The sequence below is a fragment of the Ahaetulla prasina genome, chromosome 1, assembly GCF_028640845.1.
Source record: "Ahaetulla prasina isolate Xishuangbanna chromosome 1, ASM2864084v1, whole genome shotgun sequence".
In the NCBI taxonomy this organism is placed as follows: Eukaryota; Metazoa; Chordata; class Lepidosauria; order Squamata; family Colubridae; genus Ahaetulla; species Ahaetulla prasina.
Genome location: NC_080539.1, coordinates 264,863,048 through 264,877,145, shown reverse-complemented (window position 1 = coordinate 264,877,145; position 14,098 = coordinate 264,863,048). Strand labels below are relative to the sequence as shown.

General features: G+C 35.9%; 1 protein-coding gene across 3 annotated transcripts in view; it reads right to left on the bottom strand.

Annotated features, from left to right (window-relative positions):
- TNNT3 (troponin T3, fast skeletal type) overlaps nucleotides 1-11,833 on the bottom strand; it is a 37,620-nt gene extending 25,787 nt beyond the window's left edge. For 2 of the 3 annotated variants that reach the window (XM_058157878.1, XM_058157886.1), the window contains exons 1-5: nucleotides 11,799-11,833; nucleotides 8,605-8,618; nucleotides 5,848-5,865; nucleotides 4,069-4,083; nucleotides 3,371-3,385 (exon numbers count right to left, since the gene is read on the bottom strand). In XM_058157878.1, coding sequence (XP_058013861.1) covers nucleotides 3,371-3,385; nucleotides 4,069-4,083; nucleotides 5,848-5,865; nucleotides 8,605-8,618; nucleotides 11,799-11,818 — 82 coding nt within the window. In that variant the 5' untranslated portion in view covers nucleotides 11,819-11,833. Of the gene's footprint in view, nucleotides 1-950; nucleotides 963-3,370; nucleotides 3,386-4,068; nucleotides 4,084-5,847; nucleotides 5,866-8,604; nucleotides 8,619-11,798 lie in introns of all 3 variants that reach the window. The other variant, XM_058157895.1, reaches the window with a different exon arrangement.
- Nucleotides 11,834-14,098: the final 2,265 nt, after the last annotated feature.

The window sequence follows — 14,098 nt, the reverse complement described above, 5'->3', positions numbered from 1 at the left end:
AAAAGCAGGCAAAACAGAGGGTAGAGAACCATGCAAGTGACTCATGTGGTCAATTAACAATGAATTTTATAAGTCCTCTGGAATACAGTGTGATTTATTCTGAGGTAACATGTTCTAGATGCCACAATTCACACAATTGTTCAATATTTACATGAAACAATTATTCACAAAGGTTTTATTCTTGCTTGTTATTGTCATAATATCCCAACTTTTTAGGGGGGCATTACACATGGCATAAATGGGAGCCTTTCTTCATTTTATTACAATACAACCCTGTGAGATATTATGAGATTAAAGACAGAAGCTAGTCCAAATTTAGGCCCAAGTTCTTAATTCTACACAGAACTCACTAGATCAGGGGTCTCCAACCTTGGCAACTTTAAGCCTGGGGGACTTCAACTCCCAGAATCCTGACTGGGGAATTCTGGGAGTTGAAGTCCGCCAGGCTTAAAGTTGCCAAGGTTGGAGACTCCTGCACTAGATGACCTAGTGAGTTCTGTATTGAGTTAAGGACTTGAACCAAAATTTATAAAATCTAACTGTAACACCACTGCACTAAACTATGCAATTCACACATGGTAAACCATCTCTAGATCAGCTTTTGAAAAGTTTCTGAAAGGGATGTGAGCCCTGCCCAAAAATATTTCACTTTTCCAGTTCTAGAATTTTCTGATAAGAATCCTGAACTAAAAAGTACTGTCAATAATTTCATATCCCAAAATTGTTATATAAACTTCTTTTTGTATATAAAAACTGTTTACATGCTAATGACAAGACTGCAGGTCCTTGTACATGGTAACTGCACAATTTATAAGTCAATAGTGATAGTTAAGGAAGAAATAAGTTGTTAAGGTAATGTGTTGTTCTCCTGTTCTCTTCCATCAACTTCACATTTGTGCACACATCAATATAAGATGGAAAGAGAAGAATTCAGAAGTCAAATCACATACCTGGTTCATGAACTTCACCAGATGGGAAGTATCATGGATGAAATAAAATTGAGACAATAGAAAATAAGAATTTTAGAAAAGGAAAAAAAAATGCAACAGCCATAAATTATTTTAAGATAGTATTGAGAAAGACAATGACTTATTATAGAAAGGATAATGCAGTTAAATCTTAAAACATAAAATTATAGTATGCATATTAGCAAATGCTTCACTGGAATGTAGAGCATGCAAATGCAGCTTAGAAAAACATAAATATCAAAACTTGCAGAAGACTTGAAGACCAGTAAATACGGGTGGCTTTGAAGGACACAGCTATGTTTTTCAGGTATTGGGTTAATTTATGAGGAGCACATCTAGCTCCACAATCTATATCTATATATATATATACCAATTGTTTAGTTTATACCAGGGGTGTCAAACGTGCGGCATCATGGTGGTGTCATGTGACATATCGGGACTTTTTTCCCCTTTGCTAAACCGGGCATGGGCTTGGCCAGCACGTGAGGCATCCGGCCTGTGGGCTGGGAATTTGACTGCCCTGGTTTATACTATTCCCTTCACACACATACACTTACATATTTTCTCTCAAAGAATACAGAGGGTAATAGGATATGAATTTAGTTTATACTAGCGTCACACAATGACACCAAAGGAAAAGATCAGCATGTTCCAGGTACAATTTCTGTTTTTTGTTGCATGTACAATGCCCAGCCAGAACCAGGAGCAGCTGCTCTTTATCATTTCCTCCCTTAAGTTTTCAGATGTTTAATCTGAATGTTTGTAATGAGGATTTTGTAACATTTGCTCTATCACACTAACACAGTTATCTATCTGGAATTGGTTTTATAGTTTGAAAGTTCTAGGGACCAGTTATTAGTTTTCATTTCTTGCCGTAGACAAGGGATTACTTCTTGAATCATCCCAACAAAAGAAAAAAGTGAAAATAATGAAGTTCCTAGAATCCCAAGATCTCTTGCGCCATCAGGGCATCACAATATTGTTTCTAGCAAAAATATTGATACAAATATTCCTTATCTGCAAAACAGACCATCATCTACATGTCTGGAGGTGAGGCATCTGCAGTGAGCACCATTGGCTTCCAAATGATAGGCACAAGTGGGTGATCAAAGTCTCATCACTTTTTTATGCATAAGTCATGATAAAAAGGGTGGGGCTTTAATTGTCCAGTCACTGTAGCCATTTTAAAATTAGTGACTATTGTTCTAGATGCCTCTACGTGGGTATATGTGGGATTGCTGGGACACATGGCAAAATGAAGCCAATCTACAGGTGATACAGGAAGAAGCAAGACTGCACACAGAGAATAACTCCTCCTTCTACTAAAACTTGAATTAGAGTTGCAAGCACCAGACTTTACAGGTAGCTTTAAAAGCACAGAAATTTCAGCCGCATGAAAAATGCAGGGTCAATTTAATAGGAAGATGTATTGAAAAAGGTACAGCAGGAATCCATTTACCATCTTTATCAAATATCTTATCTGTAATAGATTCAAATCTCGTGCAAAATCATAGTTTTTTTAACTATGATTAGTTAAACCAACTGGCTAAGCTAGCAAACTTTTTTTAAAAAAAATCACCTTCAAGATTACAAACCACAATGCCTGAATTCACATAATACACTAAATTAAAACCAGCCAAACCATATTATGTCTTTGCATAATGTTGAACCGGCTTGTATGGTACATTCTTCCTTCATATTTTTTTTCAGAAACATACAGACTACCAAGTTGCTGCAAGCAAGATAATTTGGCCATCTAGATCAGTTCACAAGCTCATGCTTTGAACTACACTTTGCCAGAAATCCACGGAGGACTTCTGGAAAGTAGCTACTTTTATACCTGATAAATCTCAAAAGCTCATTCTGGCAATATAATTTTCAACCATGAATACATAAATGAAAGCTGTCATGCACAGAAAGAAAAAGAAGAATTTAAAACCCTAGTTTATCATTGTTTCATTAGCATTTTCCTTCCTGTATTTCTTGAACATCTGTTATATTGTAATTAGCAGCCATATAAATCAATGGTAAGAACTGTTTGTTCAAAGGAAGGACCATCTAAGCTGTATTTATCAACTAATTGATACATAATGTAATTTCTTTTACTTCAGACGTATGTTAGCTGAAATATCATAAAATCAGTCACTGAATGAAAATGACCTTCTCTCCTGTTCTCACTAGTGAACTAGCCCACTGGTCACAGAGTTTGAATAGGAGTTATAAACCAGCAGATCCATAAACAATACATAGGGAAATTATGCTTTATGAAAATTACAGCTACTTCTGTTTCCTTTTCATTTAATTAGCATGGATACTAAACCTAACCACACCCTCCCTTCTTCCGTAATAGTTTCCTATCATCTCCCTTTAAATGCTGAGAACTGAGCAGCATCAACACATACCTTCTTCTGGAGCTTCTTCAGGTGGGAAGCATTGTTAAAAATAGAGAAACAACAGAAGAAAACAATATTATTGTACAGTATTTGTTTATTTGATTAGTAACCCATATTTTTTTTATTAGTAACCCACTTCCACAGGGTTGAAAACAGGAAGCATGAAATTAAAAAGCTTCTAACTGTGCGAGAAAGATGAAGTTAAAGGGAGAGGATTTAGAATAATTAGAATATTGTAGAACAGATAAAACAAGTCCTATGCAGATGGTGAACTGAAATGTTGACTATTTGGCTCTTTTACTTGGATGGGAAAAAAAGGTGAAGTTAAAAAATGCATGTTGGTAACCAAGGCTCAAAACAAGTTTCCATAATTCCAATTGTTTAATTTATACACTAATATAATGTCTCTCAACTGCTGAATTCCTAAGAAAAAGTCATTGAGGAAGACTATAATCCAAGTGAGGTGGTTTGGAGTAAGTTCTCAGTGTATCAACTGTTGAAAAACAATATTCATTGAGGAGCAATGGTGCTAAGAGTAGATTTGGGCATTGAAAGCCACAACGTGAATGATCTTTGATTCTCATGCATACTTTTCCCTGTCCCTTTCCTCCTGTGCTTTTTCTTCTGTTATTTCAGGATTCTTTTGTATAAACAAACATGCACTCTTCTAAAAAAGGAAGAGAAGAAATATAGAAGCTATCACATACCTTCTTCCTCGGCTTCTGATGGGGGGAGGGAAATAATGGAACAAGAGGCAAAGATAAAAAGATTAATACACTTAATAGAGCATTAATAGTTGTGAGTTAAGACTAGAGAAATGTAAGATTAGAGAACATATACCCTGGAAGTGATCACCTTAGAAGAAGACAAATAGAGGTTAGGCAAAGATGTAAAACCAGCAACCAAAAGATACAAAAGAAATACCCTCCAGGGAAAGAGGCATGCAGATTATAGAGCCATCTAGTCAAGAGAATATATTTGAAAAAAGAGAAGAAAAGAATTAGGAAGAAAAGAAAGCCCTTCAGTGGGAAGAGTTGCCTGCATCAGGTTAGCATCCTTGATTATCTCTTTGTAACTGTAATAAAGTGCTGAAGATGGAGTTCAAAAGGTGCCTTCATTCATTTAGCAAGCACTGGGGTTTTCTTGTCCTAGAGCAGAGGTGTCAAACTGGCGGCCCAGGGTCACACACAAGCCATGTCCATCCCAGCTCCGCAAAGGGGGAAAAACGTCACGAAACATCACGTGACAGCAATGTGATGCAGCAAGTTTGAGACCCGTGACCTAGAGCATCATTTTTCTTGATCTAGACCAACCATGCAGGGGAATTATTAATAATACTAATCCTTTTATCATTCATGTTTATGGGTTTTTTTCATATGCTTTTTATATTGAGTTAGGTGTGAAGTAGAGGTCTTGTTTAGCTCCAAGAAAGACTATAATTTCCCTGTGTGAGAATCCTACATAGAAATACCACTTCAGTTCCAGTTTTGTTCTCTGTATTGCACCATAAAGGTAAACAATAATGCAGTGTTGAAAACATCCCTGCTTTTTTCATATAGACTGAACATTTCAACCTCGTAGAAAGCAGTGTTTCTCAAAGATGTGTGGGCTTCCACTCCCAGAATTCTCCAGCCAACGTGCTGGGGGATTATAATGGTTTATGGTAACTGGGATACTACTGAAGCCCGCTGTGCCTGAGGAACAGCTTTAAATAAAAGATCAGCTTCTTTTTTTTACTGGTTTTCCTTGTTTTATAAATTGAGAACAGTGTTTTAGCAACCAATGCCAAGTATTCCCCACTTTTAACTGTCTTCACATTTTGTATTTAGCAAATGATATTAACTTGATGACATTGTATTAGAAATCCCATCAGCACTTCTATGATTTAGTAACAGTATCATATTCCTATCTTAAAAGCTCCATTTAATGGAGCAAATTCATGGAGCAAATTCTGGAATGTATCATGGAACGCATCCTGGGTCAAATTCCGGAAAATAATAAATTTAGCAATGGTGAAACCTCTGAGAAAGCAAATCTTCTGAACTCCTTCTTCCAAAGAATTGCTAGGCAAAAATGTATCAATTCATGAATCAACTTAAAATGATAGTCATTTTCCAGTTAATTGTACCTACATGGACATTTAATTTAGCAGATTATTAAGCTGAAATATTATAATTGGAGTTTCTACTATTAAATTTTGCAATTAAAAATGGCTATAAAATAAATCCAGTTGAATGCGCAAAAGAGCAATCCAATAACTACTTGATCAAGATTACTAACTGCATTGTCACACTCTGATTTTAAGTCTTTAGAATTAAAAACAGAGGCTAATTCATAGTAATTGGGGTTGCTTTTTCCCAGAATTTTAGATCATCTTTCCCAGCCAGTAGCAAAGAGATAGATGGATGAACAGGCAGTGAAAGAACTGATGATCAATGGATCATCAGAGAAAGAAAAGGTTTCATTCCAGGGTATGTTTCTGTTACCTTCTTCTTCATATTCCTCTGCATGGAGAGAAAAACAAACAAACAAGGAAACAAGAAAAGCAGCAGGATCAAAAACATGGCTTAGCATTGCAACACAAAGACTGACATGGAAGATAAAGACTTGCTGAGGATACTACAACCAACTTTTCTTACTAAAAGACGGAAGACAAAAAAGCCACAACTTCTTATAATCATAAAAGAAATCAACTTCAGGAGGCAATTAAATGCAAACAATAAGTAATAATGATACATTTGGGCCATGTAAGAATGAGAGATTTGAATTAGAGTTTGCAGAAGAGACTTTAGATTCAGATCTAAGATTGCAAGATGTAAGAATCCCATTAAAATGACGGCTTATTTGTTTTTTTGCAAAGTAAAAACACATGGTTGAAAGAAGAAATTCAGTGGCTGACTGGGACATCCACAGGATGAGTCAAAAAGTCAAAATAGTGGCTGCAACCACACAATTGAAGCCCCATCCTGGTGAATGTCCTTATTGTATCACTCTGATACAAAAAAATTCTTGTTTTATCTAACTTCATTAGATTAAGCTTTTCCTATAAATTCATTAAACATGCAAAACTTGAAAAGACTTTGTTTCCTTCATAAAATGTTTTTCCTTAATTAACATGTACTCACACGTTAAAATCAGTGGAATTCTTTCTGTGGGTAGGATCACTGAAAGTATTCTCGTGATCTACTGTTTCAGCAATCTTGAATTCTTATGGATAAATATTGCTGCTGTTATGATGGTCATATTAACAGGAATTCTCCATATACACTATATTAGTATAGGCATGGAATGAATAATGGTAATATATTTTTGTTCTGATATGAGAGTCACATGATGATTGCTTAAAAGCTAAAGATTCCATGCTGATATTTCATGAACAGGCTCACCCTACAAAGCTGTTCCTCTCAAATGTTCAAGCTGAAATAAAACTTCATCTCAGATTTCTTTAGAGAGATTCTGGTGAGTGACCTCTGACCAAAGCAGAGAAAAAGGCATATATATGAGATAGCCATCTTGTGCAATGCCAACAAAGTCATTCTTGAGAACTTACACCAATTCTTGACTAGAGCCCAGCTGAGGGACAATAAGACAACACATGAGCACAATTCATGTATCAGGAAAAACTCCTATGACAAAGTTATGGAAGTAATATAATTTTAAAATGTGGGGAAGGGGTACCGAATTTGCCTTTACGCACCCATTTTTCTTCCATAGAATTATTTCTGGTCATGAAAACTCACTGGGAGCAAAAAAGATGAGGAAATACATTTACAGTAAAAACTATACTTAAGTGTTCCCTTTGTTCACACAAGTTATAGCAAGTTAACTTTAATATACCATGTACATTCGTTGGTGACAAATGAAGTCAGGAAAAATTCATCCATGTATCCTTAGATGTGTTCAAGCAAGTTTTGTGATTTCAATATGCCATAAATAGCCTCAATTTGAGCAAAAGACTTTTAAAAATGAATGTTATCTATTTCTGATCCAAGGAGAATAAAAGAGTTAATAAAGTCCAAAGCTAATAAAATCCAAAGCTAATAAAAGTCCTTTTACTTTTGTTTGCAAGACAACAAAGTCTGTTTCCAAACATACCATACACAAATACAAGACACAAACATAAAATGTGTAATGGAAATGATTAATGTATTTAGTTCATCAATCTTGCTCAAGGAAGACAGACACAAAACTACCTAGTAATAGTGCCTAATCTGCTATGCCACAAACACATTTTAAAAGGCTCCCTCACTCTATAATGGGTCACCAACAGATGGCAGCAGCAGCTCTATAACAACAAAGCGGGAAGATAAAAATAACAAGGGCAGAGCAAAGATGGAATAGGATAAGATGTCAATGGTCTGGAAACCCAATCAGATATTGATTTTATGGTAAATTCAATACAAGCCAGAGGTTTATACATCTGTGAAAACACTGCTATAAAACTACAGGCTAACCACAATTATGTGTTGTATCTGCTGAACACAGAATCAGAAATATGTCTAAAAAAACACATACAAGCACCAGGTAAATCTGTCTATGATTAGACTTTTAGAAATATGATATTCCATTATAGCTTTTTCTAATCCTCTAATCACTGGCTTCAAAATTAAGGGACCTTGGAGCCCAAAACATTTGGAAATTCTTTTTGGAGACTGCAAATACCATACATGATGCCTTTCAAGGTGGGGAGAGGGATAGGGCTCAATTTCCATCCACCCACCCACCCAAGCATGGAAAGGAATATTTATTTTTAGAGGCCGTTGGATCTGAACTAGGTAACTTGATGAGGCTTCTCTTAGACCAGGGGTCTCCAACCTTGGCAACTTTAAGACTTGTGGACTTCAATTCCCAGAGTTGTGGACTTCAAGTCCACAAGTTTTAAAGTTGCCAAGGTTGGAGACCCCTGTCTTAGACAAAAACTAGTAAGAGCTATTGTGGAACAAAGCCACAAAAGGGAGATGAAGAACAGGCTGTGACTGTTTCCTGAATACCCTTTTTCTTATTGAACAGTTCTTATTTCTCAGTGATCTTAAACTCAGCAGGACAACAGTGGAATAAGGAAGCATGAGAGATCTATTTAATTTTAAAGGTGATCTCCACGGTATAAATCATGGCTATTAAAATTAAAAATCAAAGTATGTCTACCTGGTCAAACTTTGTTAGCTTCAAAACTACTATGAGTCACGAAATTAAATTGGAACAATGAGCTATTTTACAGCATATACATATAAATAATTACTCACCCTCTACTTGTTCACTGTAAGAAAGCAAACAGAAAGAAAAAGAAAAGAAATCAGATTAAGTTTGCCTGTTTAGATCAGAAGTAAGACAAACTACCATGAAACGTAATCCTGGGAAACTAGTTTTTTTACATTTTAGTTATTACGGTACTTGCTTTTTAGATAGTTAATCTGGTCATTCCCCAAACGTTAACCCTTCAGTTGTGTGTATCTGCCAATGTGTACACAGTGAAGGTTCAATGTTGTATTCCCAACACATTTGAAATATCCTAAATTTGGAAAAGCCAATCCATATCTCCAAGTGAAATATTCAACTTAGCTTTCAGAAATTGTCATCTTGAGAAAGTTTGTTCTCGTGCTTGAATCATTATTCTGAACTCATTTTGCTAAGATGTTTCAGGTTTCTCTCCAAAATCCAATTTTGTGAGCCAGTTCCAACTTTACCTTCATTATCCCTCTGCCATTAACTAATGTGTAGTCCTCTTAGATAACATCACTTCAGCTACCAAGGTTAGACTCTACAAAATTGTTTTCTTCTATCATTGTAGGTCAATCTAAACTCCTGAGCTACATCAATAGTGTTTTCATAATTACAGAGTAGTATCTTTGTTCCTTGTTCTTGTTATTTATAAGAGGGGAACTTCAGTAGATTCCATTTTATCTGCAGAAACAGGAATTGAAGCCCTTAGAAATACTAAGAATTGAGAAAAATAACTGAAAACAAATATAAATATTTTTTGCAATTATTGAGTAAAAAGCATGTTTTAATAAGTGCACTTTACACAGTACATGTCATATTATTTTAGATTAGATTAGATCCTCCCTTAATGTCCTGTTTCAGATATTATGTGGCAAAAAGGCAATGTTAACTCCCAAAACTCACATAAAGAGATTTATTCTTTTCAGGAAAATCTATCCTCATGTGATCCTTTGGTCTTCCCCCAGTATGTCCATTACTACTGTAATTGAGTCCATTCACTTTGCTGCTCATCTTTTTTCTTTTTCTTCTTTTCTTCCACATTTCCCAGCATTTTAAAACTTTTCAAGATGATCTGAGATAGGATAATTTTATGATGGCCCTGCGATCTTTACCGCTCTGATGGCCACTGAGTCAGAGTTGCTAAAATAATTTGTTTAGTTATTAAGGCTATTGGGAATGGAGTATCTATGGAATATACCTTTACTGATTCTTCTTCTGTTATTTGCCATATTTCCATAGATACTCCATTCCCAATAGCCTTGCAACTTAGTAATGACCAGACTTTACTTAACGGTTTTTGTAAGTAGGAAATACCTTTTAAAGTATCTTGGAAATTGACATCTCTGCTGTGCAGAATTTTAATGTACTTCTTCTATCATTGTTTGAATTAGTTACTTTCCAACCACCAAAACAATACACTTATTAAGAATACAAGGGTACATCCTCACTTTGCATCTGATCAGTTAAAATTAGAATGCTTTCTATTTGCTTTCTTATATACAGGTACGTGGGTATTTAATATACAGGTATATATATACAGGTATGCACACACACATACGTGTGTGTGTGTATAAAATACAGATATACATATTGTCATGGCCTCATTGGAGCCTGAGTCCATGGAGGAGGATGAGCTGGAGCTGGGGCCAACGGAGGTTGAGGATGCAGCCCCGGGTCCCTCAGGCTTGGGACGGCTTGCCAGCAGGGAGGAACAGGGGCAGGACGACCGAGATATAGGGAAAGAGAGAGCAGGCAATGGAGATGAGGAGCGACGGAGCTCAGATGATGAGCAAGGACCGCCCCCTCCTGATCCCGAGTATGGAGAGTGGAGAAGAGAACAGCGCAGGCCAACCCGATGACTCGGGAGAGGAGCCCCTCTTCACAAGGCACACCTGGGGACTTAGATTTAAGGAGACGCTATGGGGAGGGGCACTTGTTTGGAACAAGTGCTGAATTTGTGGAGTTTTGTGTGGAGTTTGCTAGACTTCTTGCCTTTGCTTCGTAGACTCATTTCATTGTTCCTTTGCTTTGTGGACTCATTGCTTTGTTCCTTTGCTTCATTGGACTTCTTGCATTGAAGCCATTGTTCTAACAGCATTTTGCTGGACTACTTGCAGCCAGAGGCTGCTGGAGGTATGTGTGTGAGCACTTTGTTCTGGGACTTGCCATAAACGTGGATGCATTTGGGGAAAAGCTGGAGCAATAAAGGAGAGTTTGAATTATCAGCTGGCTGCATTACCTCCATGCCTTGCCCCAGGTCATCACACATATATCTATATCTATACCTATCTATCTATTCAGATATACCAAATTGTATTTACATATCACATTGTCTCCTTCATAATTACAATACACACTGTTAAGAAGTTATATTCTGCACTTATACAAGCAATAAATATATATATTTAAGGTTTTGGTCACAACCTTTAAAGCGCTCCATGGCTTAGGGCCTGGGTACTTACGAGACCGCCTGCTGTTACCTCATGCCTCCCACCGACCCGTGCGCTCTCACAGAGAGGGACTTCTCAGGGTGCCGTTCGCCAAGCAATGTCGGCTGGCGGCCCCCAGGGGAAGATCTTTCTCTGTGGGGGCTCCCACCCTCCCACCCTCTGGAACGAACGGGTTTACGCCAAATACCTGACCTTCGGACCTTCCGCCGCGAATTGAAAACAGATAGATAAAATCTATTTATTCGTGCGGGGCTGGCCTAAATTTTATTGGTTTTAAATTTATTACTAATTTTAATGGGGTTTTTAGTTTTATATATTTTTAAAGTTTTTAGGCCACCTTTATAATAAGTTTTTTAATTTGTATTTTAAATTGTATATTTTTGTATTGTTTTGTTTTATCTTGGCTGTACACCGGCCTGAGTCCTTCGGGAGAAGGGCGGTATAAAAATTGAATTAATAATAATAATAATAATAATAATAATAATAATAATAATAATAATAATAATAATAATAATAATAATAATAATATATTTTAATAAAATTACATTTGATAGAAGGCTAAATGCTATTTTTTTTTCTTTTTGGACATTTGAATCAAGCATGTGTGATATATTAACCTACTTGATTATTTAACACCTTAGTTCATTGTCTTTTAACAGAATTTTGATCCTTGTACATATGAGAACTGGTAGTTTGGCTCTACCAAAAAATCCCAACCAGCAAGGACCCTTATAAATGAATTAACAATCAAGTCTGTTTCTACTTACACTTCTTCGGTGTCAGACATTTTGGCAGAAGGTTTCTGGATGAAAAAAAACAAATAAAGGCCTAAGTCAGTCTCAGTGCATACACTTATAATAATTTATTTATGCAAAGATGGCAGTTTAATTAATTCAAAGCAGTTTTTTTTAAAAAAATAGTACATTCATAAACTTTAAATATTCTACAAAGCATAAAGTTAGTTTGAAGCAGGACCTTAATTCTTACTCCTCTATCTTTTATAACGTTGATCTCCCAATCAGGATAAAATACCAAAAACTCTCCCCATCAACCTCACCCAATTGGATTCAAACTCAAGCTGATATTATTAGATTCAGTGGAAAAAAATTCAACCTACAACATGCCCTATCCATAAACAGGCTCTTAAATCATGCCAAAGTCATGTTTGATAAAGTGGAACATTCCATGAGACTAGCCTTCTGCCATCTGGTACCTCCAGATGTGCTTGATTATGACTTCAATAATTCTCAACAAATGACTGGTTTGATTGAGAATTAGGAAAATTCCAGATAAACTTGGAATCTAACCTCTAGAATGCCAGGCTGAAGATTGGTGCTTTAGACCCTCTAAGCTACCAGGCCAACCCTAGTAATAATAATAATAATAATAAAACAGTCTAGTATTATTTAATTATCCACAGTCTAGTATTATTTAATTAGCCACATATTATTTTCTAATTAATAAGTATCAAGACTGATTATTCCTAATGCTACCAAACAAAAGACATTGGGGAGCTAGTCCCTTACTTTTTTCTTAACTTTTTCTCCTATGAAGTAAAATAAAAACCAGTTATGGAAGGGTCGCAAATTGTTGAACCCTCATAACATTGTGTGAATGCAACAAAGCAGTTTTCTAGGAAATCAAGTTTATCTCACTCACAGAGTGGCCCCTTGTGATACACAATACTATATAGCTTCATGGTTTTTTTCCCCCCTTACAGTTAGTCCTCAATTTACAACAGTTTGTTTAGTGACTGTTCAAGGTTAAGTATCAGTCTGTACTAGATGAAGCAATAAATATTTGGATTCTAATTTTATTTAATGGGTTTTATTGTTTTAAACGAATTTTAATTTGGCCTTATATTTAATAAGTTTTTTAATTATTGTTTTTATTGTGTACTTCTTTATTGTTTTACTTGGCTGTGAACCGCCCTGAGTCCTTCGGGAGAAGGGCGGTATAAAAGTTTAATAAATAAATAAATAAATAATAAATAATAATAAATATTCTGATTCTTATTACAGATAATCCTCAATTTACAACCATTCGTTTAGTGACCGTTCAAAGTTACAACAGCACTGAAAAAAGTGACTTATGACTGTTTTTCAGTTATGACCTTGGAAGCATCCTCACAATCACAAGATCAAAATTCAGATGCTTGGCAACTCATATTTATGACAGTTGCAACGTCCTGTGGTCATATGATCACCTTTTGTGACCTGCTGACAAGCAAAGTCAATGGGGAAACCAGATTCACTTAAAAACCAGGTTACTAAATTATCAACTGCAGCGGCTCACTTAGAAACTGTGGCAAGAAAAATTGTAAAATGGGGGAAAACTCACTTAACAAATATCTTACTTAACTACTGAAATTTTGGGCCCCATTGTGGTCGTAAGTCAAGAACTACCTGCATTTATCTTCCTGAAAATTGAAACTGCAAGTTGATGGGATTGATTTGACATTTTATCCCTGACCCAAATACAGTATTTTACTAACTAGTCACATAGAGAAAGTATGCATAAAATATGTATATATCATGCCGAGACCTACTCTCAGGTTCCCATACATAGAGTAGTTGTTATGGTTACCAAGCTTGTATTCATACCAAGACAAATATGACCAGATCAGCTGCATCTGTACTTATGGTGAAAAAAATGCCAGAAATTACAAGGCTATTTAAGTAATATTATCCCACATGTCCTTAAATTTACAACAGCTTTCATACCACAGGGCATGAAAACCAGGAGGAATTTTTACTTTCTCTAATAGCATAGAACATGGCTTTGTTTCACAAAAGACAAGCAAAATTGCTTAGGAAACTAAATTCTAGACCCTTTTTGGCTTATATTTTACCTCAAAGAACAGGAATTCTTGTCAACTTTGTGCAAAGCAAACTTTTGCATCTCAGATGAGGATGGAAGCCACAAAAGCTGAATTTCTTGGGACACATAAATAATTTGCAGAATAATTTCTGAAGGGTTCGAAAACCTCAAGGAGGTCACTGGTAGGTTTTATAGGAATATTTCTTCTGACACCCACTGAAGTCCTTGAGGGACGAAGCTTTAATTA